This window comes from Hoplias malabaricus, chromosome 1 (assembly GCF_029633855.1).
Source record: "Hoplias malabaricus isolate fHopMal1 chromosome 1, fHopMal1.hap1, whole genome shotgun sequence".
Lineage (NCBI taxonomy): Eukaryota > Metazoa > Chordata > Actinopteri > Characiformes > Erythrinidae > Hoplias > Hoplias malabaricus.
The window spans coordinates 46,512,974-46,539,079 of NC_089800.1; the positions used below are offsets into that span (position 1 = coordinate 46,512,974).

General features: G+C 42.3%; 1 protein-coding gene across 8 annotated transcripts in view; it reads right to left on the bottom strand.

Moving 5' to 3' along the window:
- bcas3 (BCAS3 microtubule associated cell migration factor) overlaps window positions 1-26,106 on the bottom strand; it is a 253,815-nt gene that overhangs the window by 91,473 nt on the left and 136,236 nt on the right. The window contains exon 23 of one of the 8 annotated variants that reach the window (XM_066664530.1): window positions 18,295-20,037. The exons of the other annotated variants lie outside the window; for them this stretch is intronic. Coding sequence (XP_066520627.1) covers window positions 20,027-20,037 — 11 coding nt within the window. The 3' untranslated portion in view covers window positions 18,295-20,026. Of the gene's footprint in view, window positions 1-18,294; window positions 20,038-26,106 lie in introns of those variants that run through there. 8 annotated transcript variants of the gene reach the window in all.

The following is a 26,106-nucleotide window of genomic DNA, read 5'->3' on the forward strand; positions in this document are numbered from 1 at the left end:
TTGAAGAGAGCTGCGAGAACATGGCACACAATACAGGAAAGAAAGGAAGCACCCCCCCCCCTCCCTCCAACCTCGGCCACTACACATTTCAGCTCACTTCTATTTCTATTCCTCAGCCTATTTCTCGCTTTTTTATCTGTATCCTTCCTGCCCTTGGGCTCACACTAAATATATGGTTGACCTCAACAAGCACCACATCTTTTCATTGTGCTGGTATCAGAGTGCCCTAAGACCCAGTGCTTCCCCTGTCCACAACACAGGGTCAAGTTTCTGCCTTCAGATCTGTGCTGCATTAATTCTATAAAAAAGCTATATAAAAAATGATGTAATAGAGATTTTACACAGACATAGATATAAATAAGCCCGTGTGGTATGACTACAATATAACTAGAATATACAACACACCAGATTTGCCACTGAATTATGAAGTCATCGGTTTTATAGACAGTTGTGCTTATAAAACTACAGTAATGTGCCAATGTAAAATGAAAGAATGAATAAATAAAAAAATAAAAAAGAGGAGCTTTCAGTGTTTGACATGGATTGGCCACTCAGAGCCCAGATTTTATCATCATTCAATATGTATGAGATTACATTTACATTACATACAGATTGTGTTCTCCCTGTGTCTGCATGGGTTTCCTCTGGGTGACTGTCTGTGAGGAGTGTGGTGTGTTCTCCCTGTGTCTGTGTGGGTTTCCTCCAGGTGACTGTCTGTGAGGAGTGTGGTGTGTTCTCCCTGTGTCTGCGTGGGTTTCCTCCGGGTGAATGTCTGTGAGGAGTGTGGTGTGTTATCCCTGTGTCTGCGTGGGTTTCCTCCGGGTGACTGTCTGTGAGGAGTGTGGTGTGTTCTCTCTGTGTCTGCGTGGGTTTCCTCCGGGTGCTCCGGTTTCCTCCCACAGTCCCAAAACACACGTTGGTAGGTGGATTGGCGACTCAAAAGTGTCTAGGTGTGAGTGTGTGTTGCCCTGTGAAGGACTGGCGCCCCCTCCAGGGTGTATTCCTGCCTTGTGCCCAATGATTCCAGGTAGGCTCTGGACCCACCGCAACCCTGAACTAAATTAAAAAACACATATAAGACTTTACTGACCTTACATAAGTGCAGTACGGAGGCACAGCAGGTAGTGTCGCAGTCACACACCTCCAGGGATCTGGAGGTTGTGGGTTCAAGCCCCGCTCCTGGTGACCGTCTGTGAGGTGTGTGTGTGTCTCAGTAAGGAACACACTTTCACAAGGCACCTGCCTTTTATTTCTGTTTCCAACCCGTTCATGGGTGCTTCGAGACACAAGGACACGTAAAGGGAAAAGGCAGTGGTTTTATAGTTTACAATCGGGAGCTCACTTAAGTGGTTAAAAAAAAAGCTGTATCTGCTCCCAAAGTGGTGGTGGTTTTTATTTTCCAAAGGCACGCCATAATACATCACAGAAGTCCCGAGGCCCATAGTTTTCAGATACCTATAAATAAATGCTTTTCACTGCTAGCTCAGACCTGCTTTTGCACACGGGCTGGACTCAAGTAAATAGCCCCTGATGAAAAACATTCTGCTCCCTGCAACACCATGAGGAGTGTGAGAGGGGGCGAAAAAAAAGAAGAGAGGCTGTGGGTTTGAAAATAGACCCTCACATTTTCTGCCCTTTTCACAACTGAACACATTGCACTGGACCTCCCACTACACAGTCAGTGAAGTGTTCAGTCACCGAGTGTGATGCATTGGGCAAAGAGATAAACAAAAAACACTCCTCTGGGTGGACACACACTTTTGGCTTGGCATATACAAGCTGCGATAAAGTCACGCACCTGCCCATAAATACAGCCTCAGTGAATCAGTATTAAAAACTAAACATCTTTATTAGTACTTTACTGGGTGAAATATGGTAGGTGCTAAATCCAAAAAAGAAGAAATTACAAAAATAAATAACACCATAATCTACAACAAATTTCACACATGCATTTAATCCACAGTATCTTTGTGATTGCTAAAGTGATAAGGTTTTCATTTGAAGTCCTCTCTGATTTTAATAATAAAATTCCATACCAAAGTCTGTGAGGAGTTGGTGTGTTCTCCCTGTGTCTGCATGGGTTTCCTCCGGGTGCTCCGGTTTTCTCCCACGGTCCAAAAACACACGTTGGTAGGTGGATTGGCAACTCAAAAGTGTCCATAGGTGTGTGTGTGTGTGTGTGTGTGTGTGTATATGTGTCACCCTGTGAAGGACTGGTGCCTCCTCCAGGGTGTATTCCTGCCTTGTGCCCAATGATTCCGGGTAGGCTCCAGACCCACCGCGACCCTGAACTGGATAAGAGGATACAGACACTGAATGAATGAAAAGCAGTCTTTAAAAGATTTCCTTTTCTAAAACAAAAGCATAAACAAATGCATTTTTTTGCATTTGTTTATGCCCCCTTTTGATTTACAGTGGAACTGGAATGTTACATTTAATCTGTTTGTTTAAAAAAAAAACCTCTGATGAGTGAATCAAATTGAGTGAATACAGACTTCAGTGGAAGGGATAAAACCATGTTTACATTTTACAAAGACCTCAATATTGTAAACTCACAGAAATAGTGTTATATCTTTAATATTAAATTTGTATTATACTTGCCATATTTTTTTCTTTCTTTCTTTTTGTGGTTTATTGTTTATTTACAGGTTTCAATGATTAAAATTCCCACATTCTCCCACTATTTAAGACCCCTCTCTTGAGTAAATCTCACTGGACTGAGGTCCACCGCACTCTTCAAGTCTATAACATCAAAGGCAGAGCGAGAGACTTGAGGAACACTGTCGGCCCAGAGCTGTTAATACAGAGCTAACCCTCAGGACAATGGGGCATATTTCTGTAGATGCTGTGAGCCGATAGCACGTGTGCCAGCGTGACAAAGGGGCGCCTCTCTCGAGCTGCCACAGTGCCGTGAGAAAGGCAGGCTTGTTGTGTGCGTTAGCACAGGAGCCCGTTTCATTGACTGACCATTCATTTCCATCTTAAACGTGGTGTCCTGTGAATGAAGCCAGGGCCTTGGCATAGCTGGGCCTCCCACTCGCGCAGGCCTGGTTTTGGCTCTCACGCTGCCCACGGCCTGCAGAAGCCTCTCGCTTCTCAGAAAAAAAGGAGGACACATTTGTTTCCACTTATGTTATATGATCTCTGGAGGTCTAATTTGAACAAATCCCCTGCTCCAGCCACAAACTGTACTCTTCATGTGAGATCTTTAATATGCAGGCTTGGTGCTAATGCTGCACTAAAGTAAATACAGAGGCGGGATGGGGAAGAGTGCAGCGTGGCAGGGCTGGCGTGGTCAAGCCTGAGCCTTAACACTTCCTACTCATTACAGTCATAAGACTGACACTTGAGTAAACTCAAGCTCCTGAAACCCTATCATTTAGCAGAGAGCGATCTCTTGCTGGCACGACCTATAAACGCCCTTTTCCTACTGACAGCACAACGCTCAGCGCTTTACGGCTCTGGTCATTAAAAGCGAGAGTGGGCGAAGAAAGGGCAGGGAGGAGGAAAAGGCGTCCGTGTAAAATAGAGTGTCGGGGAGAGAGGGAAAGTGAGAAAGAGAGACACTAAAAGCTGCAGGAAGGAGGGGCGGAGGTGTGCCCGGGGACAGGCAGGCCGCCTCAGGCTGCTCTCTGCATTGCAGATTGCCCATTTTCTGCCGCTGTGATCCTCTCCTGCCCAGCGAGTGCTCTTCCCACAGCAAGGGGAGAGGCCGACGAGCCCTGGGGGAAGAAGCGCCTCCGAGTGCAGCCTGGTGAAAACTTAATGACTTGTCCTGTTCAATCTCCACATCTCTGGCCAGGGAGATGAGCCCTCCTCCTCGCTCAGCACTGAGAACACAGGGCCGCAGCCAACTCATCAGCGCCGTGTTTTACCCTCTACACCATTAAGTTTTCATGTTAAATAAGAATACACACGAGGACAGTGCTCGTGTTTATGCTGTCGCGTAGTACCAACACGGTTTCAGCCATCATTCCACTTTACCTGGGAGCAGACCTACACCAAAGCCATTTCCCCCCACGGTTTCTAAAAGAACAAAACTAGAGCACCAAGTACTGACATGAGCTTGAGCTTGTGTCCATATATAAACCTTTTTTAAAGCACTTTATAGTGTTAACCCTTAGGAGCCATGGATCACACCGACGGGATCAAAACCTCGAGACCTTGTACAAGACGAGATGCGCCAGGGCAAAGACATGCTCCATGTTCAAGTGTATATACAGTGCCCATCAAAAGTTTGGACACACCCACTCAGGGAGGGTTTCCTTTGTTTTGGGCCATCTTCCACATATTGGGAATGTACAGTACCAGTCAAAAGTTTGGACATCTTCTCATTTTTCTTCAAAGTAGCCCCCTTTTGCTTTGATGACAGCTTTCCACACTCTCTGCATTCTCTCAGTCAGCTTCATGAGGTCGTCACCTGGAATGGTTTTCAGTGAACAGCTGTGGCCTCGTCAAGAGTTCATTTGTAGAACTGCTCACCGTCTTAATGTGTTTGAGACCATAACGTGGGTTGTGCAGAGGTAGGGGCTGGTACACAGCTCTATGGTGAACAGCCCTATTCCACCAATGACTAATAAGAGCGTGTCCAAACTTTTGATTGGTGCTGTATAAATATATATGATTTTATTTTCTTATAATTATTATGAGGATTAAAAAAATGTAATCTACTGATATTTCACTACAAGCTGAACACAGTAAGGCCTTGGGAGACAGCTTTAAAGAAGATACCAAGCTTCCACATGGTAAGCACTGTTTAATGAGGCTTATATAAGCACACAAATCTCATGAGGGGTACACCTGCCATCAATGCTTAATTAAACACAGATCAGACCATAGTCCTTCTTATCACCAGGACAAATACTTTCACTAAGGGACTTTAAATATGAGTTTGGGAATGTTTTTGTTCATTGTGAAAGTGTTTATGCTTTAAGTCTGGAGCTAAATGCACAGGAAGCCACTGAGGTAATCTGTACATACACTGGGAGGTCACTAGAACACAGTGAAAGAATCTATTGGGTGGAGATTGGGGGGTGGGGTTGTGGGGGGATCACCTAATGTCTGGCAGATGACAGATCCCAGAATTCTTTCCTCTCACCCATAAGACAGCAGCCACTCTGGCCGGACACTGTGGCTTTGTTGTTCCAGCTTCACTACAAGGCCCTCTGCTGATTAGAATGCTGCCTGAAAATAAAAACTACCCATTGATAGCAACTGCCTTGAGGTTCTCTTCTGAGCTCATATTTTGCAGCGGTGTACACGAACAAAGGCTGCCCAGTTCACCCAGTCGCCTTTCTGTCACTTCACACAAAGACCGCTCCTCAAACGCTCCCCCGCAATGCCGAACCCTCAGGACTCAAACACACACATGCAAACACTCACAGTCCAGGACAGGAGGAGATCTGATAAAGATATGTTTTAAAACTTGCGTTATGCAATCCCTCACAAATGTGAGTCCCTCAAAGTTTTAATGAAATTCTGTGAGGGGGCACCCCCTCCCCACTCCTCAAGAAAACACACTGAATTGCATATGAGATTTGTTTTCCGAGCAGCTCTCATCTGCCCACATTATGCCCTGACATTTGCAACAGTGTGAGACCTCTGCTTTTTTTTTTCTTGTTGTTCTCTGAAGAGGAACCCACTGGAAAAGATAGGGCTGGTGGGAAAGGGCCCTTAAACAAGCTAATCATCTTGATAATTGTTGTAATTGCGCTTTATTAAAATAATGACCAGGTAGAATGGGCTCGGATGGATGAAAAGAACGAGGGGCTTTTACACTGAGTGTGTCAGCAGCTCTCAGACAGAGGCTGACAGCAGGCAGAGCTGCTTGAGTACTTCTAGACTTATAAAGAACAGTGCTGGTCCCACGCTGGGCTACTTCTCTTTCTCGCCCTGAAGTCCACAGCTAGGCCAGGGTCAGGCACAGGTCAAATCAATAGCACAGTGGGGAGCCCTAGTACTCATGTCTCTCCCGCCACAGTAGCATGCTCCTCAGTGACCCATCTCAAGCCTTCACGCAAAGAACAGTTAGAAAATACCACAGGCTTTTGAAAGAGTTTACAAAGAGGGGAAAAAAGCCTTTTATAGAAAATAGCAAGTACACTGTGTCCCTGCTGAAAGAAAGTTTGAAAAAAAGTTCGATTTTGGAATTGTGAGGCTAATATAGCTGGTAAATATGAAAAGTTAACATTATTGCACTACATTATGACTCAATAAGTGTTGTCCCAACCACAAATGCCTTCATTTTGTTAATAAATGTTGCCAGGAAGGACAAGCTTTACACAGTTTTTTGCTAAAAACAGGTGTCTTTCAATTTCACAATATTACATTGATAAATTAAAGCTGTTTATTAGCCATTAGTTTCCTATTTCTATAGGATGGAAACAGCACTGCGGTTATGGTGATATGTTGTACCCGTTACAACGAAATGTGTATTATGCAATGCTCAAATGTCTTCACATACTTAAGACTGAAGACATCAAATGCAATATCACCCACCACTAGCTGCAGGCAGCTACTGAATCAGCGGCTAAGCCAGGCTCAGACACTCATCTGCAAGAGCCGCCATGCTAGCCCTGTTCCCACTGGCCTTTTATCCTTTACACCTCCACAGGAATTTCAGCAAAGCCCTGAAGCATTTTACCCCCACCCTATTACCTCCACAAACTCTACTCACACTATCACAACGTGCACCAAGTAGAGTTGCACAGTATAACGATACTAGAATCTGAATCTAACTAGAATCTAACTTCATTAAAATGGTACAACACCCAATATAATGAGTACCGGTACTTTAAGGAGTGTTTTAAAATAAGGGCGGTTCTTCCAATGAGTGCCACCGGGGGCAGAGAAATGGTGAAACGTCACGTGTGGTGTCACACTTAACAAGCAGATACCAGCGATTTTGCTGACTGCCCTCAGCTTGTAGAGAATGTACATTACTTTTTCTGATGTTTTAGGTTTTTGTCATGGTATTGTTAAAGCATCGGTATCGAGATATTTAGGCAGGTATCGCACTGAAAGTCAGAATTTTGGTATCGTGACAACACTAGCACCAAGTACACTGAGCCATTTACTGCCATTATTATACCACCATCTCCAGATAAAGCAGGACACCCGAGGCGCCCACCTCTGAGAGTCAACATGAGAGCGAGACTGTAGACTCCCCAGCAGACGTACTGGAGCTCCTCTTCCACAATTCAGCCTGGGAAAGACAGGGTTCAAGAGCCTTCTCACCGTCACAGCGACCGCTTTGACTCTCAACACTCCAAATATTTACACTCCACGGAGCCTTGGGCTGAGAGCACTGTTAGAGTTATGACACAACTTTTACAATGTGCTAACGTTTTGTAATGCATAATAGACACAGACAAGAAAAGATCTGGGAATAAAATGAAGGGGAAAAAAAACAATCCGTCATGATGAGTTTAATCTTCGGGCTGTTTTTGTTTATGTTTTTCATGACGTGACTTATGGCAATAAATGTCCCGAAGAAATTTTATGGCAATCACATTTTGAACTGCGGTCAACCATATTGTTCTTATTTGTGCTATCAGTTCTTCATCAGTGCATCAGTACACTTACTCCCTTTTGCATGAGGTGTCTAGCACACTTTTCTATTTAAAAGGCAATGATATACTTTTAAAAACATGTTAAAATGTATTGATTTTACATTCTGACATACGAACAAATTAGTCAAATCTTTCAACTTTTTTTTGTGGAGAGTGTAATTAATTAAATTAAATCAGCTTTTATGAATATTTTACAGTGGTAAAATTTATTGTGGTACTTCCACACATGCTAAACACAGTGGGAGACTTTTCTGTGTAAGAAGCCTTCTCTTTTCTTTAGGTGTGGGGCAGCACCTGTGCAGTGCATACAGGAGATATAAGGATTATTCCGGGACATTAGCGGCTCCATTGACATATGCACTGACTCAGACATCAACCCAGAGGTTATACTCTGGCGCTTGAAGGGTAAGGCGTAAAGTCAGGGACATTGTTGCGGGAGTTCATGTTCACACATACAGCTCTTCTGGGTAAACTCGGGAAAATTTTGGGTTACAGTGCATGCGTGACAGGAGCTGGTTAATTTTTTAATAAATACAGTAATAATACACAGCAACACAAACCATACTTTTACATAAAGAGAAGACATCAGTCAGTTGGTACAGGTCAGATAATTAAAAAGCTAAATCAGTAGATTTTAGTCAAGAAAGCATTCCGTACACTAAAGAAATAGTTAGAATAGAGCTCCTTCACATACTGTCCTGACTTTTAATATGAGAACTGTTCTTCACATCACAATAAATAATGTTTCTCCGTTGTTTCCACAATGACGGAATATACAGATGCCAGCAGAAAAAAAAGCCATAGAAATATCAGTTGAGACACAATTATTAAAAAGTGGTTACGTGTAATTTGACAGAAACTGCCCTTATACCTTCTAAGCAAATTTAATGTCACATACAACTTTAATGAATATGCCCGAGACTTGAATAACTCATTAGTGACCTGTCCACCAGGGTACTCCAGCCCATCAAACTTCACCCCTCTGTAAACTTCCTTACTTTAATCAAATTCAGATCAGCCAGTATTACGCATTTTTCTCATACTCACAGATAAGAAACAGTCACTTGTGCCCTCACTGAGCCCTTTGTGTGTGTGTGTCTGTGTGTGTGTGTGTGTGTGTGTGTGTGTGTGTCTGCCTGTCTCCATGTGCGTGACATTTAACACGAGCAGATGGAATAAACATGCGTCTCCCTCCATTCAAGCTGGGTGGACAGTTTAGCAGACTGGCTGGCGTTGTAGGTTAAGTGGATGTTTGGGTAGGCGAGGGGTCATCCTTACGAAAGGCCATAACTTAGAGGCACTGCAGACTCACCATGAGCTTATAACAATCTCCTTATTCAATCCCAAACAGAGATTCTCATGTTTGTAACGAGCTAAACTTTACTTATAAAAATTTCCACATCCTACATCTGTTTGGTATTTGCAATAAAACCAATAAAATGGCTATTCAACTATAAAAATAAAATAATAAGGGGCAATACTAATAAAAATGTATCAATTCCTCAGTGCTGCAGTTACACTGATTTGGTGGTGTGTTAGTGTGTATTTTCCTGGTACAGTTGGATCAGACACAGCAGTGCTGCTGGAGTTTACAAAGCCATCAGTGTCACTGGTGCACTGAGAATAGCCCACCAACCAAAAATAACCAGCTGACATCATCCTGTGGGCATCGTCCAGTGACCACTGATGAAAGACTAGAGGGTGACCAACACAAACTGTGCAGCAAGGTACTGAGGTACTGTGTCTGACTCATGAAGGTAGGTGAATCTAATAGAGTGGACAGAGCATTTAAAAACTCCAGCAGCACTGCTGTGTCTGATCGTTGAAGAACAGGTTAAAAGGGGGCCAAAAATGATGGACCACATAATTTTAGAAGTACCAAGTACTCTTGTATAGTCCGTGGAGTTGACAGACTGGACAGTGAATGTAGAAACAAGGAGTTGGTCATAATGTTGTGGTTCATCAGTGTAGAATGCAGTAGTATTTCAGAGTGGGATGAAAGGCTATATACAATAATATATCGCACTCAAAACTACAGCAAACAGGTTAAAAAAATAATAATAATCCAAATTTATAAAACACAAATCAACCAAAAGTATAAAAGAGAGAAAAAAAATCAAAAACAATTGTATTTTATTTCTGTGGCTTTGAGGGGAGTATGTAAACCTCCCTGGTTCTGTTTGTCATGTGTTGGACTTTAAAAACCTAATCCAGGCTAAAATACTCTTTAAAACTTCCTCGTGAAAGGATGGGGCTATCGTAATGTGGGATCGCACTGTGACATCACAGGATAGTGAACTCAGAACAGGCAGCTTCATTTCTAATTATGGGCTGTATGAACTGAGGAGTGAAACTTTTAACAATTTTGAACTCAGGGAAATGTGTTTTTCATAATACGTATGCTTAAAAACACAAAACGCTCAGGGAAACCGTATGAAAGTGAAGGAATGACACAGTAATCACGGACCGCTCTGAGGCCGGAGCCTAATTTTAGCCATGGAGAAAAGTCAGGGGGTGAGTGGCATAAGGCTGTGCGAGCTGCAAGCTGTAATTTGCGAGCCTCTGGTGGCTTTTGGTGAATGTGGCAGAGGCCTTCATTAGAGACGTGTTGGCAGTGATGATAAAGCTCTGCTTGTTTCGGAGTGATGATCTGTGCAGGGGACACGGTGAGAGGAGGAGGGGGGGACCACATGCAAGGCATTAAAAGTCCCCTCCATCAATAATTAGAGACAGAGAAAAGCACTGATTTATGTGCTCATGCACAGCTGCTGCGACCCACACTGATACATACACGGGTAAACACAGCACTGTGCAGTAAACGCTGTTGTCCCTCCAAGTACATAAAGATGCTACAGGATCAAACTGGACGCGTTCGATAGCAGCGGTGATTAAAATGCGTGTTAAGAGCGGCCACTCCAGCAGAAGGTCTCGGACAAGGGCTTAGAGGAAGGAAGATAAAGTTTTGAGTGTTTTCCTGGCAAGCCTCGAGAGACTCCCCACTGCACTTCAGAGAAAACATTTTGACTAAGAGATTGCTGCTATCTCTATTTGTATAATTTCTCCCGCATTCCGTTTACATTCTTCCAGGCATTTGAAGCACTTTATTTTCGGAAATGGAGACGCTCTCTTTAGATTAGTGTGCAATAAATCCTGCTGGCTTGTTGCTGGGCACAAATAAACTGAAGTAAGTGTTGATTTAAAAATAAAAAAAATAAAAAAATTGGAAGTGGGAAGAGGCGCTCTTCCTGAGGTTTCCGGAGAGCTGGTAAACATCGCGCTGTCCGTCACCGCAGGAGTCAGGACGAGTCACGGTCGAGCTGAGGGGAAAGCGGGAACACAGAGCGCTGTGTTTGTTTGTGTGTGAATGTGTGTGTGTGTGTGAGACTGCAAGGGTGGAGACAGGGAGTCGGTGGGGGTCAGTGTCCTTCTCCACATGCAGGCCTACTCCGCTGCCAAGTGCCCAGCTGCCGATAGGTGTCTGTTTACAGGGTGTCCCACTGCCGTGGAGGCCAGTGGCTGTACACACACACACACACACACACACACACACACACACAGAGGACATCACTGAACTGCTCTAACCCCATGACTCCACTCGAATTCAAACAAATGCATGATTTTATCAGTGATTCAGCGGCAAAGAAGGATGAAGCTGAGGAATGGTTAGAGGGGTTGAATCCACAGACATTACACGGAATTAAAGTGAAAAGAATTAGAAGCAGCGTGACAAAGCACAGCCCTCTTCATCTCAGTTCCTTCTGGCTTGTGTCTTTCATCATTTAGGTGCGGCCCTGTTGTTGAAAATGTGAAAACGAGTCCCTATGCCGTGGTCTTGCAGACAAGTCCAGTGTAATATGAGGTGATGGAAACATTGTTAACTACACTGCAAATCTCAAAAATACCTGCTTTCCCCTGGTGTAAGACATGTCTGACGCTGGCCTTAGAACTGATACTTAAAAGTGCCATACTGAGTTACAATGAGGACCCTTCAAGGACCTTACTTCATTCAGATGCTTACATCATTTCCACATGATTCCTATCATATATGCTTTGGTGTGCACACTTTCAGTATTAAAGACTCCCTCCAGTGAAAATCAAGCTGTTTACCTTGTTGCCATGTCTATGTGATGCTTTCTATAAAAGCAGTCAAGGTAAGGTCACGTTTCCAAGACAGATTCGGGCAACCAGGGGTTCTTATGTCACAGACCTAATGAACTAAGACCTTCAAATGGCAGGGCAGGGCTTTAGAGCAGAAGGAGAGTGGCGGAGGGGTAAGTGGAGATAGCAGGAGGACTAACTACACATTCACAGATCTGCACATTAACTTGAGCCTCTTAAAGCATTACAGTTCTTTATTTATATTCCTAATTATGTAATTTTGTTGAACAGAATGAGTTTTAGGGCTTTAACAGACGACTGACGGGGGGCATTAATTGAAAGGAACTTTAATATACACTAGTGCTGGACGATATGAGCGCAAATCAATATCACGATTAATTGTACATTTTACCACAGTTACGATTAATAAACGATTATTTTGTTTTAGTATTTTTGACCGTCATAGTTTAGTAACGAGGGTTGTACTGCAAATATGCCCCAATATTAAAGCTGAGATATTTTTTCTAATGTTGCTGGGAGCTTGTTCCTCTTTGTTTCTCAATCCGATCGGTCGGCCTCGGGGTTTCAGTTGCTTCCCTGTGGCAGATAAGGGTAGAATCACGTGACTACAGCTTGGTAGCGTGCTTTTAAAGAGAAAGTACATGAACAAACATTGGGGACATAATAGAATAAAATTAACAATAATTAAAATAATCGATACAGACAAAATTATGTTGATTTCGATTAATTGTCCGGCCCTAATATTTACAGTACTTTGTGTGCAAACAATGTACACAACCAAATCTAGTACATTCAGCTTAACTCTATTAGTGTGTTTTGAAAAGTTACAATTTCTAACTAACTGCATTACAATGATAAAATCTCTGTGCTCTCTGTTTGAAAAAAAAAAATCAGTCACATTAACACTCTCCATATAACATTGATATGAACTGGTGGGCCAGAGTGGTGTATATACTCTGCAGTCCTGTGTAATATTTTGTTTATGTGTGTTAAAATCTGAGGTTTCATTCCTGGTTACTCCAGTAAATAGGAGTAGAATTACAGATGTAGGTGTCAATAAAAATGGCAATACAGGACATTTGACTTCACGTGGGTATATGCAAATAAAAATGGTTATCCTATACACACAATAAATAAATAAATAAATAAATAAATATGAGCAAAAAGACAAAAATATCCATCTGGAAGTATGTGGCTGCAGGAAGAAAAACAAACCAAAAAAGAAAATACAGAAAAACACCCCTGCCCACACATTTCCACAGTTTAACACTGAGATTGTTTCATTGCGTGTGAGATGTGCTGATTGGTTTCCTCTCGCTCTCCCTGACCTTCCTCCTGCCTCAGGCGCTTGCTCCATCTTCCTCTAGGTTCATCTTAATTACAGCTCAATTAGGGCCTACAAATGGCGTCGGCGCGCAGGCGGCTGCAGTCTGAGCTGGGGTCAGTGTTTTCAATTTCCTGCAGTAATGGGTCTGTAATGCCTGCCCCCAGCCGGCCGCCGTCCTGACCCTGACAGACCCAAGGTCACGACCCCTGCGCCGTGGTAGTGTGCAGAGGGCCCACTGGGGCTGAGGGTGGCCACTAAGGACCAGTGCAGCTAACAACACCCGAGCATATGGGGGGGGGGGCAACACATATCAGAAGGCAAACATACCCCGAAAGCACAGCCATCCTGTCACACACACACCACGCTGTCACACTTGGGTGGGGTGAGAAGGGGGGGTTTTCTTACAGCTCCCTGACAAAACGAGCATTCAGCCAAGCAGGTCCCACTACTTCAGAAGTCTCAGTGCTGTGAAAAGGCATGTCATTGTACCAGAACAAGCAGTGCACCACCATTACACACAAAGACTCACTGTATCATATCGGTTAACACATGTTTATGAATATACATGAATGTGCGCTGCCCGTATTCAATTAGACAGTTGTATTTGTTTGTCCTTGTGCGAGGCGAACCTGAGGCATAACTATGAGAGTAATATTAAATAGATTTGAGATAAGCTTCCTGCATAACTGGAATCATTTGGTGCCCTGAGCTTCATTCTATCATTTACATTCTCCTAGAAAAACCAAATTCAAACATCCTGAGAACTCAAACATGGCCCTTAAACTTGACCACAGCTTCTACAGCGCCAGGACTATGCCAATGGTTCACTGTCGTACAACAAAAATAAAAAATATTATATACTGAGGAGGCTTTTGCTTCTCCTGGCTGATATTTTTATGGATTGCTTTAATAGAGTTTTTCATTTTGCTTTATAGCAGTGAAAGAGAGTTCAGAAATGCTTTCTTCTGCTGTTTTAGCCCTGAGAGCAAGCAATGGATTTAAAGCACCGCTTACGGCCTCTTTGAATACGCAGAGCTTAATACATCAACGGCCGATCTTCTTACAGCAAACTTTAGTAGCTTCTGAATGAGTATCCCATGTCCTCTGAAAAAAAATTAAATAAAATTGCCAGGTTGTGCAGGCCCCGTGTCAAACCCCTCTGTATGAGATGTGACTGGCTTTTGGCACAGGTTCACACAAGATATGCATTATGTGCTGTGCTGTGAATTTATTCTCAGGTCTTTCATGTGTGTGTTGCTCTTGTTAAGGGCAAATCCAGGGCCCTCTCGTCAGGCTCCTTGAAAATGCGACTGCACACTTTTAAGAGAGCCAAACTGAGCCTACGGTAACACAATACCCGCATCAGGACCCCGGTACGTATACGCCGAGCGGAGTGTGAGATCAACACACGAGGGGAAGAGGGTCATCAATTCTTATTTAAGGCTTGCTCCATACAGCTATTTTATCCAACGCCTACTATTACTATAAATTGACCCAGGCTAGCAATTTGATTGCAGTAGGAGTGCAGTCTGTCTAAATCTCCCAGTGGCACCAATTAAACGAATGGAACATTAATGAGCGGAAAAAAAGAAAATAAAATGGCCCAATGCAATTCTCCCAGAAACAGGCTTGCACTCTTAGACTGGCAACAAAGTATTAAGAAAAAGACTAATATTTCCCAATGAGCAGGAGAGAAGATTTCTATAAACAAACAACAGAGTGCGTACAAATATCAATAAACACAATTCTTCCGTCTCTGAAGCTTCCTGCTTTATTTGATTAAGCGGGGCGAAAAAACAGAGCAGTCATGCTAGTTGCTTTTCTTCCTCTTCACTTCCCCTGCAATCTTCTCTGCACCTAATGGGAATCGGAAGTTTAAGTGGAGCAGCCTGGCTAGCCCTGGACTAACCTCTCCATCTGGAAGGGGAACTTGCCAGCCTTGGGGCTACTCCCAACCCTTCCCAGCTGTTGGGTTTGGGGCTTTTGTTTTTGTGGGCTTGAGAAAGCATATTTTTATAAATGATTGCCATATCCTGCACCAGCTGCTGACCCTGCTCCTGTCCCTGAACAGGGCATGGATCTCATTTCAGCCGGCCGCGCTCAGGGGCTGACCCTCATGCTGCTAGCACGCTAGGCCAGAAGCACCCAGCCAGAGAAGTGCTCGCTGGTGTCCGTAAATGCCGGTTGTGACCCGAGACCGGTTCTGGGTCTTGTACGCTGGCAACGTACGCAGCCAGGAGGAGCTGACTCCCAAGAACAACGGCTGTGAAATAACAATTCTTCACACTGCCGTTTCTCGAAATGGTCAAGAATCATCTTGGTTAACTACCATCTAATGATACAGCGGAGAAAATATCACATCACAGGGTGTTTGTCCACTTACAACAGCTGAAACATCGTTTTAAATTGCATGTGGGAATTCCACTGTGAAACGGTGCCAAGCTGGAATTACAAGGAGGGCCTGAAAGCTCTTGAAATGCTTCAACACACTCTGTAGCTGGCATTAAGGAGATACTTGATTAAACGTCTTGCAGTGGTCAGTGTTTCTGCTGTTGGACGCATGTCTATGAGTCACTGGCTGTGGGGCTCATCTCGTGTCACGGTATGGTTTTAATCAACTGGGAGGAGTCAGCTCCACCTTTCAACACAGAGTCAACTGCCCATGATGAGTTAAGCAGGGTTTCCATGGCTTCCTGAATAATAGTAATACTTAATCTCACAACAAGCCTGCTGTACGTCGTAAGGGGAAAACAAAAAACGAGCCCTTTTCAAACCTGCGGTCTACTTCTCATCACTTCAGTCAGCTCGCTCTGTTTCTTCTCTTGTTTTTCTTGAGATGAGGAGCTTGCTGTCCAGGGGATTGAGCCAAAAAGAATAAAGAGGAAGCATAAGTGGCGCCTAGGCCTGTGAAACTTTTGAAGTCCTTGTGCTACCTTCGCTCCAGAAATAACTGTCAGCTGCTCCTCTGTCACTTTCTGCCATGTTTCAGGGCGCTGTCAAACTGAGAAACAAAGCCCACTGTTAATTAAAAATGCATCGTCCGCTAACGCGTCGCCTGGTGCCAATGGTCTGCATGTTTGTGCTGCTGCAGTATTGATGAGACTGCCACCACTTCATAATTCATTAGGCCTGGCCACCTCAGGTGAATGACATTCAGTGCAAAGCCAAGTGGCGTGGCACAGCCCTGAAAACACAGTCTCAGATACACACACGAAAACGCCTGCCCTCTGCTCCCATGCTGCACTTTCGCTGCTCTGCGGCTGTGTGGAGTATACTGCTGTGTAATTGCTCGGTAATACTTCATTATGGCAGCACTGTAATTTAGGGACCGGACACTTCAAAGCGCGGCTGAAACCTCTTCACAGACAGCGCAAATTATTGTGAGTCCGCGTAACCCCCTCTTTGTTTTGACTGGTATTGTTTTTGGCTCTGCAGTGTGGTCCAAAATACACACCGAGAGCAATGAGTGCATATTTTCGATGGTATAATTGTTGGAGTTGATTACAAAGTACAGTAGTGTGTATGCACAGTTTAGAAAATTGGCCTATGCCATCATGTGTGGCCAAAAAGAATAAAATGTGATATCAAAAGAGCTTATCTAAACAAATGGCAGCGTGGGCTGTGAAGCCGGTCACCGGCAAGCGGCGGGACACCTCCAGAGGGAGGCGTGCTGGACCGACCAGATGCATAGCCGAGTCCGCAACTCCTAGAGGAGCTCCACTTTGTCAGCACTCTCCACATCACATGCTGTTCATTTCTGTTTTTCCTGCTCATGTCCCAGTCAGGGAACAAGGTTCACACTCGATGTTGTTGACCCAGAGTAACTGTACCACTGTCACAATGTGACAGCCAATGTGCCACTATGGCATTGATGTATATATTTGATTTGAAATACTGCACTGTTGTGATACCTGACAGCAGGGGAGATGATGGGGTTATATTACAAATATAATCATTTTATTTACACCATGAATGAACCTACATTTCTTTTTTTAAACATGAGATTTCGTATGTAATACCAGTCGTGAAAACACATTATTAAAACCAGTATTAAATCTCTTTTCCCAGTCTTTTCTCAATGGGGGAAAATATTTATTTTTTTGTTTATTTATTTTATTCTGCACCCATCCTTTCATTCTTTTCTTTAGGCACTTTGCTCCTTGTTCTTTTCCACAATTTGTAGTTTTTGTTTAGCTGTTTTTGTTGTTTATATTATTACCCCATTATTATCTGAACATTTAAAACTATGTTTACAACATCCTCCCCTTAAATCGTTTTGCAAAATGTATTACCACCGATAAAGTGTAACTACTACACCAAAGGTACTCCCCAAAAATAAAAAAAAATTGTAAAAATTATTTAAATGTATTAAAAATTTTATTCAAAAATATATCCCAAAATTATAAAATCAATATTGTCTCTTTCATCAGATGCATTTGTAATTGTTTTGTGTAATAACCTGCTCTGTGAGGTAGCCTTAAAGAAACAGTAGGTCGTATTTGTACCATACCATTACAGCTTCAAAGTCAGTGTGATGTTTCTTTGATTTATAATAGGCTCAACACTGCTGAAATTGCACTATGTAACTTTAGGAGAAGGGGAGGCTAAGAGCAAAAATACCAAATCTTAGTTTTATTTTAATAAGGAATAAATTACTGTGAGGAAATTGCATTTAATAATATAACCATTACATTAATAAAACTGTATGCAACATTATCCATCTATATCACCTTTACACACCTCATTTGATTAAAAAAGTGAGGTAGCTTCAACACTGTTTAAATATAAGCCTAAGAATGAAACAGTACACTGTCAGCATGTCTATTTTGCTCTGGTGTGTCACTAAAGGCAGCAGAAACATGCACAGATGCATTAGAGTGAAAACGCATAAGAACTATGGTCTGTAACGCGAGTGGAGCCAAAGTCCTGCTGATGATTATGAAGTTTAAATGTTGCAGGGCTTCATGCATCAATAATGTAGCATACACAAGCACAACCCTTTGCCCCTTGTTGTGCAAATCACACACACTGGTGAACATGTGGAGCCATAGGGAACAGTACAAGCAGGTTATCAAACCCCCAAAACCCCCCACACACTGCTTTAGTGTCATGCTTAGATGAACTGGTGTTTCACAACAACTCACATAAGCCAAATGTACCAACAAACCACACAGCTGAGCCACACAGCCAACAAAAGCAAACTTTTTCTTTTCTTTTTTTTCCTTTTTTTTGGGGGGGGGTTCTCAAATGTTTTATTAGAATCTTTCAGATATACACCAACAATAAGAGCAACCGTACAGATTACTAACACTGTGACAGCACAAAACACAGACAAAGTAGTTAGTTTCTACATTAACTTAGACTTAAATATTTACAGTATGAGGCAAATTACTCACTTTTATATTCAGAAAAAAATAGTGAGCAGAACTGAATATATTAGGACACATACTGACTCACTGAGATACTGACACATACTGAAACATTCTTCTTGGGTAAGTAAAAGGAAAGCTAGGGCTGACTAAATAAGGACAATCTAAATATCTCTGTCCTTCTTGTGCACTGCCACCCACTGTCCATCATTTTGGTGCTTGAGGCCCTGAGGGCAATAGATCCATCCATTCTATGCCCACAAATACAGGAGGCCCTCGGGTTACGTCAGTCCAGAGTTACGGTGTTTCGTGGTTACGACACATCTCCCATTTACTGTATAAAGACTTGTTTTGACTTAAGTTGTTTTGCGTTGTAAATGTCGTAACGCGAACTTCGTGTTTGGTGTGCGCGGCGGAAGAATACACAGTTACGTGGCTCGGGACAGAGGTGCTTTTTGATAATTACTGTGTTAGGATAGGATAAGTGCTTACAGTATGTTATTTACGTACAGTATGTACGAATGTTCCGACTTACACCGAAAATCGGTTTACGACGCGACGTAGGAACGGATCAGCGTCGTAAGTCGAGGACCCCCTGTACATGTGTTTCTTAACAAAAGTTACAAGTTTATACAAACTTCAAAAAACATTAACATAGGGCTGGACGATATGACCAAAATTTATATCACAATATATTTATTGATTTTGGTCGATAAGATATTATTTTGATATCGACATGAACAATAAAGAAAAAAAAAACACTGAAAATCTGCCAAGAACGGACCGAAACATGACATCAAACAACAACATTTTGGCTTTGACAATACTAATATTGCAATGAACTGACGGCAGCGCCCTGTAATGACCGTCAGACAGTGAGATGCTGTAAATAATGTATATTGAAATATTGAAAATGTGTATAACAATCATATCAGTTATTGAAACATTTTATATTGCGATATTTATTGGTATTGAACTATCGTCCATCCCTACATTAACAAAAATCACTTTCAACATGTGAATGTAGTCATCAGATCTGCTGAATAATTTTAAACCTCTAGTTTAAACTTTCTATAATGAACGAATGCATTTGTAGACATGGCACAGACAGATGAGGTGTGACCTGTCTGTCCACTGTACACAAAACACGGTGTAGCAGATGGATCTCTTTCACTTTCATCTTTTTGCTGCTGTAAGAGGTTCCTGTTGTAGGCCGTTAGGACAATAAAAGTAACATTTACATTTATAATGTTTGGAAGAAGCTCTTATCCAGAGTGATGTACAGTTCTAGGCAAAAGTCTTGCCCAAGGACTCTTCACCTAGGGGCATTAAACCCCAGTCAAAATATTCTGATCCTTAGTGAACAGTGTAAATGTCTGTCACTAGTCGCTCTTCAGGACCACTCTGGCTCTAAAGCCTCTAACCTGGCAGGTCTGGGGCGTGGGTGTCCTCCTTTGTGCTCTAGCAAGGCCCTCCTCTCCTCTCCTGTCCACTCCTCTCCACTTTCACACACAACGATGGCAAATCAATAAAGGAAATGAAGGGAGGGCAGGAGGATGGAGGGGAGAATGATGGAGCGGATATTCATGCTTGAAAAAGGAGATCAAAAAAAGACAAAAAGGCAGCGGGAAGGGTCTCCTTTAGGAAATACCTGCAGAAAAAGAACAACACAAAAAGAAAGAAAAAGAAAAAACAGGTGTGCGTTTAATGTTGAGGTGGCCAGCCTTTTTCAAGCAATGCAAATCATTCCATCATTCCATCGTGAGGCACAGTGTGGGAGGTGCAGGTGCAAAGGTATAGCAGTACAGTAGACACAGACATCATACTGCTGGTGTGTAAGATTGCACATTTAGAACATGCTTCTCCTCTAAAACAAATAACAATAGTTTCTTCTCACGCTCCAATAATGAAAAAAAGAAGCAGACATGTAAAACAGGGTATCGTCCTGAGCTTATAAACGAGCGTGCGGATTTCCAAACTAGGGCAAGAGAGCAAATTTGGCTGTGGGAAAGTAACTGCTGGGTGAGGTAAGCTGCCATCGTGTGGAGGCTTATGCACTGCAAGAAAAAAAAAAAAAAAGTCTGGGATGGGTGGGGAGGGGGATTCAATAATAAGCGCAAACAAGCAAGTGTTGTGTTCTACAGTTTCTGCTTGTGTGGACCTTCAGTTCAGTCAGAGCCACTGTAACATAAGGCGCCAAGTAGTGGGTAAGGGTCCGGTGTGTTTTGAGGAGCTAATGCCTGTACTGTATTGGAAAGCTCGAATTTACCCCGCTTAACTGAATTTAAAATAAATAATTGAGCCACGACCAGCAGATGAACCACTTGCTCAGCTGAGGGTATTGTCCCCTCACTATGAGCCATATATATATATTTATAAATGTATAATAATTAGCATGAAACTAATGAAATAAAGAACATTTGTTTATCTAACTATGTAAAAACATCATTCTCTCAAATGTAATTGTCAAATTGTTCAAAAATGTACACGGAGTTTCAAAACACCCCAAGCAGTGTAACAGTGTACCATCGTATAGTGACACTGCTCTGGACTTTCCATTTCTTCATTTTATAGCACTGCTTAGCTTGTACCAACAAGGAATCCAAAGTGGTGTGCTGAAAAATGACATCAATATGAAGGAGCTCAGGCACCAGAGGCTTCACTATCATCACATGTCCAATCTCTGTCTCTTTTCCCACACAGAGAAAGCCATTGTGTGGGTTTCTCTGCGGCGCCTGAGGTGGCACCCCAGCAGCGAGAGAGGAGACAGAAGAGGGTGACAAGCACGGCGGCCACAGCGGGGGGAGCAGCCATGTGGACTGACCACTAAAGAGCTGCAGCTAACGTCTCACACAAGAAGAGCCTCGGCCCTGGGCTCATAACAGAGGATATAAATATCCCACGCAGGGTTCAGCTGCAGTGGCATGGAGCAGGAAGAGGAGGAGGAGGCGGGAGGCCGGGGCAAGGGCAGGAAACACTCAGTATTAAATACACCCAGAATGTGTGAAGTCTTCAGCAGTCCTGCAGAGAACAAACACCTCTCCGAGAAAAACAAAACCAAAAACATACTGACCGCTGTTACAGCGCTGGACTGAGGGGGTTATTGTGGAGGCTGTAATGAGCAGTCTGGTATTCTTCCTGTAACTTGGTTCATAAAAGTGAAGGCCGTTTCTGTTTGAATACAGATAACAGACTCCAACTATTCATACAAAGCATGTGCAGTTTGTAGTTTGGGTTGAATGATAATAATAGTGATAAATAATTTTATTGTTATTATTTTAATTGAGTACATATTGTAGAGAACATGTGAACACATGAATTGGAGCGTCTTTTGTGACACAAAAGTGAACAGTTTGGCCTCACTAATGCTCCACTAACAGTCTAAAGTCTTACCGGAAGAGTAGAAGCTCCTACTACAGCAAAGTGTGAAATGTTGCTGTGCCCCACAAAAATCACCGCAGTTAAAAAGTCCATTTTATCCTGGATGGCTGAGCAGAACGACAGGACACAGTGTGCAAAGTGAATACAGGCACTACATACAACGCTTTCAGTCGGAGCTTCTTTACATAGAATTATGGACATTTGTAAATATTTCAAGGAAAATCGGCCACACAACAGTATGCATGCACCAAAGTATTGATAACTAATAAAGATACATTTTGATTATAGCCACTTATAGCTGCGTAACCAACCGAAAATTCATAACTCTGCACTAAATTATACTTTTCTGATATTCCCTCCTTTGCACTTTTTAACATTGACATTTATGAATCGTTCAATTCCAGACTCATAGAATGCCATATTAAATTAGGAGAGACACAAGCTTGTATTTTGGCAAATGGTGCAAAACTGACAGGATTCATACAGTTGCTGTCTTTTATTTGGTCAAGAATGTGCACATCAACAAAATAAATGCAGTGAATAAACATTTCTTGTGTATTAATTAGTTATTTATTTCACATCCATAGCAGAGTAATGGCCATTTTACTGTTAAATCGTGTAAACTACGACAAGTATGGCAAGCAGAGAGGTACATGTGTGCTCCTCTACACTCTGTATAGCCCCAGTAACACCCCTGGAAGATATAGCCTTCATTTGAGAAGAAACCCAGTAAACCTTTAGCCGTTGATTTAACGTTGAAATAACGTAATGACTGCCGTCTAATCAACGTTCTCTTTAGGTTGAAAATGAAAGTTGAAAAGACGTCCAAACAGACATTGAAAAGACGACTGTTAGACGTATTTTGGACGTCCATTGATGTTATTAATTGGTCCCGAAATAAATTACTTGTATAAAACGCATTTTGGACGTCCACTGACGTAATCGATTGGTCACCATTTAACTAACTTATTAAGATAGATTTTGGACGTCCATTGACGTTTAAAATATGTCCTTGACGGACAGACTACTTTTAGACCTATTTTGAACGTCCAGGGACGTTCCTTGTTTACTGGGAATGTTTGACGAGCGTGTTTCAGGTGCTGGGAATGATCTCCTCAGTGCTCACTTGTTTATAATCAAGGGTTTCTCCAATTTATAAGACTGCTTTACACAAATAAGTGGGTGGAAAAAAAAAAACAACTGCAGCAGCTCCAGTGGCATGACTAAAGCACAGGCTTTGGTCTGATCTATTGGCACAGCACCTGATAGAGAGCAGCTAATGCTACAGTAAGAATCCCAGCGGGCCTGAGGGCAGAGCAGCACAGCAGAGCTCAAAATGTAATCAACCTTCCAGATTATGGGTCACTAAAGCTGTGAGATGGCCACAGCTCAGCCTGCTTCTTAAAGGGGATGTGTGTGTGTGTGTTGACAGTTTTGGCATGGATTAAAATGTGGATTAAGCCACTCTGTGCCACCCAGCACAGCATTAACAAGAAAACAAGTTTCCACATGATTTGAACAGCTGTTTGTCTCTCTACATTTGTGTGCTACTTTCTGTAAATCTATTTTTAATTATTAAATAGACATGCATTTATTTGCTGTTCTGGCTCAATATTTAGAGCTACAGAGCTCTTTGTTAAGACTGCGGTCACCTGGTCAAGTCTCCTGCACGCAGAGCTCCCTCAGTCGTTAAAAACACAGACAGACCCTGGGCCGCGCTAACAGCGCCATGTGACAAATTCCTGCTCTAAATATGAGGAGGTGTCAAACAGGGTAAATCCCCACTGCGCCACGCCTTGAAACAGAGTGCAAAGACATGCAAAATTAATCTGGGGAGTAGGAAGGGGTTAAGCCTGCGGGACAAAAACACAGTCAGTGCTATATAGTGAGTCACCCCCTCCTTCTTTAGCCCCTGCACTGACAGAGAGACAGAGAGGCAGAGAGAGACGTCTGAGTCCAACAGCAACAGCTGTTTGTGTTCGTGGGCTTTCAACTAATTTGCTGAAAGAGATTTAAGAGGCAGCACCCTTATTTGCATAACAGGCAAGCAATCATAGACACATGGGTGAGACACACAGACACACACACACACAGATGCATCCACACCCACACACGTGCACATATCCTTCAGATTCTGTCTCAGTTCCATGTCCATTTCTCATGAATGGAGACGTTTCCATGTTCCAGTTTTAGTATTTTCCTCACTTTATATGTATTACATTTCAAGATTTTCCATCTGTATATTCCATATACTTTATTCATTTAATAAAATAAACTAAATATAATAGAAACAAGGCATAATACAGGGAAGCCAAGTGTAAGTTACTGATATATAAGGCTTTTTATATATCATCACTGTCCAAAAAAACACAAGATACTACCTTTATAAAAGAAAAAAAAATAGTCGGTGTAAAATCAGTGATGAAAAAGTGATGGATTTCTTAAAGGCACAGAACCAAAATCATAGAAGCTGGAATATGGCTGCCTAAACATTAAGTTTCACTTGTTGGACCTTTAAAACTGCATAAACAATTTACACGTAGCTAAGAAAAAAATTTTATAAAATAAAATGTAGTATATAGTCGCTGTCTAATAAAAACCTGATTGCCCAAAAGAGTAACTTTACAGGAGAAGATAAAATCTTCTTAACTTACTATGGAGGTGAATGTAAGAAAGCAATCCTATTGGTTCATTAAGGACGGCTGTCTTCAGATGATACAGAACAACTAAAAATTGACCGAAAAATGGAGAAGCGTGTTTTTAATTGGACAGCGATGACGTTTTTGTTTGTTTGGTTGGTTGTATTTTTCGGTCCTAACCAGGGGCAAAGGCAGGATAAAAGGAAGTTGAAAAGTGAGAAGTGACTGAATACATATTCACTCATGTTTATGCAAATAATAGGCGCCCTCAGACTAACATTAGCGTCAATATATTTCCATAGCACTGCAAATAATACAACAAAGAGAAAAAAAGAAAGATTGGGCATCATCCAAACCGCCTCAGGTCTTTTACAGAACATTCATCAAAATGAAACAAATTTTTTTTTTACACAGGGAACCGAGAACAAAGCAAATGAATGATTAACCAGCCCTGCATTTCCGATGAGTTGGCGGACATACAAAGCATCATAACTGTCACTGTTACAGGGGTCAGTGGCGCCGTAAACACTGTCTGTGGGTGTGAGCTGAGAGCTAATACAGCTTTGGAATAGGGAGGAGGAAAAGGAGGTGGGGGGGGGGATCGCATGGGTGACGTGTTAAATGCACCAAACAGACATAACCTCCCTGCATCCGGTGTTTTGGCTCAGCTGCTAATTCATTCCGCTACGTGTTGGCGCACAATGCTCGGTCTGCTTGGATTGCTTTCCTCCCTCAAGTTCCCGGCACAGTCAATCACATATTCATAACTGCCACGGAACCTTACCCGCTGTGCTCCATTTCATTGCTGGAAAGGGAGAAACGCAAGCAGTCAAGCAGGAGTCTCAGGACCAGTCCTACTTTCATGTTTGACAGAAAATAGGAAGGCAGGCCGAGGAGCTGCGGTTTTGTTTGCTTGCTGTGTGGAGAAAACCACTTAGCAACATTCTTACTACACTCTTAGCAAGAAGGCTTCGATATAGTAGTAGAAAAAAAAAAAGGTTCTATTGTGGATGGGAACACTGGAATGCTATTTGATGCTATTGAGTACCCTCTGTGAAAAGTGTGTTAGAGTCAGAGAATAGTCTTCAAACATTTTCCATACAACAGTCAATGAGTTATACATTTTTGTGTCAGGAGAAAAATTCATTATTAAAAGAAATCTTTTATCTTTATTTATTTATTTATCTGTAGATATATTAGTCCAGGGTACATTCTTAGAAGCCGGCTGCATTTCCACAATCCAAGTAATCCCAAACCTATTTAGAGAATGACATGTGGACGCACTGCTGTTCAGTTTGGTGTTTGGAAACACTAGAGTTTTTAAAAAAATGCATAATTTAATACCAGTTTTGACGGGAAAATAATTGAATAATTAAGTAAAATAAAATGGTCTCAGTCAATTTCTCAGTACTGGTTTGCGACACAATCTCCCTACACAATACTAATTAAATAATAATGAATTAATAATAATAATAGTAATAATTAATGAAATACAGACCCTTGTGGAGTTATCAGAATGCAAACATTTAGATTTAGAATGCTCTTAATGTTATGTGGAAGAAAGCCTTTGTTTGAGAAAGAACTCAAAGAAAGAATCAACAACACTTTCAGTGATTCGGATGCGCTCTCTTCTCTTTATCCCTGCTTTTTCCCCTCAGCCCTCCTGCCATAAGCCTCGGTTCATGGCCTGTGGCTCTTGA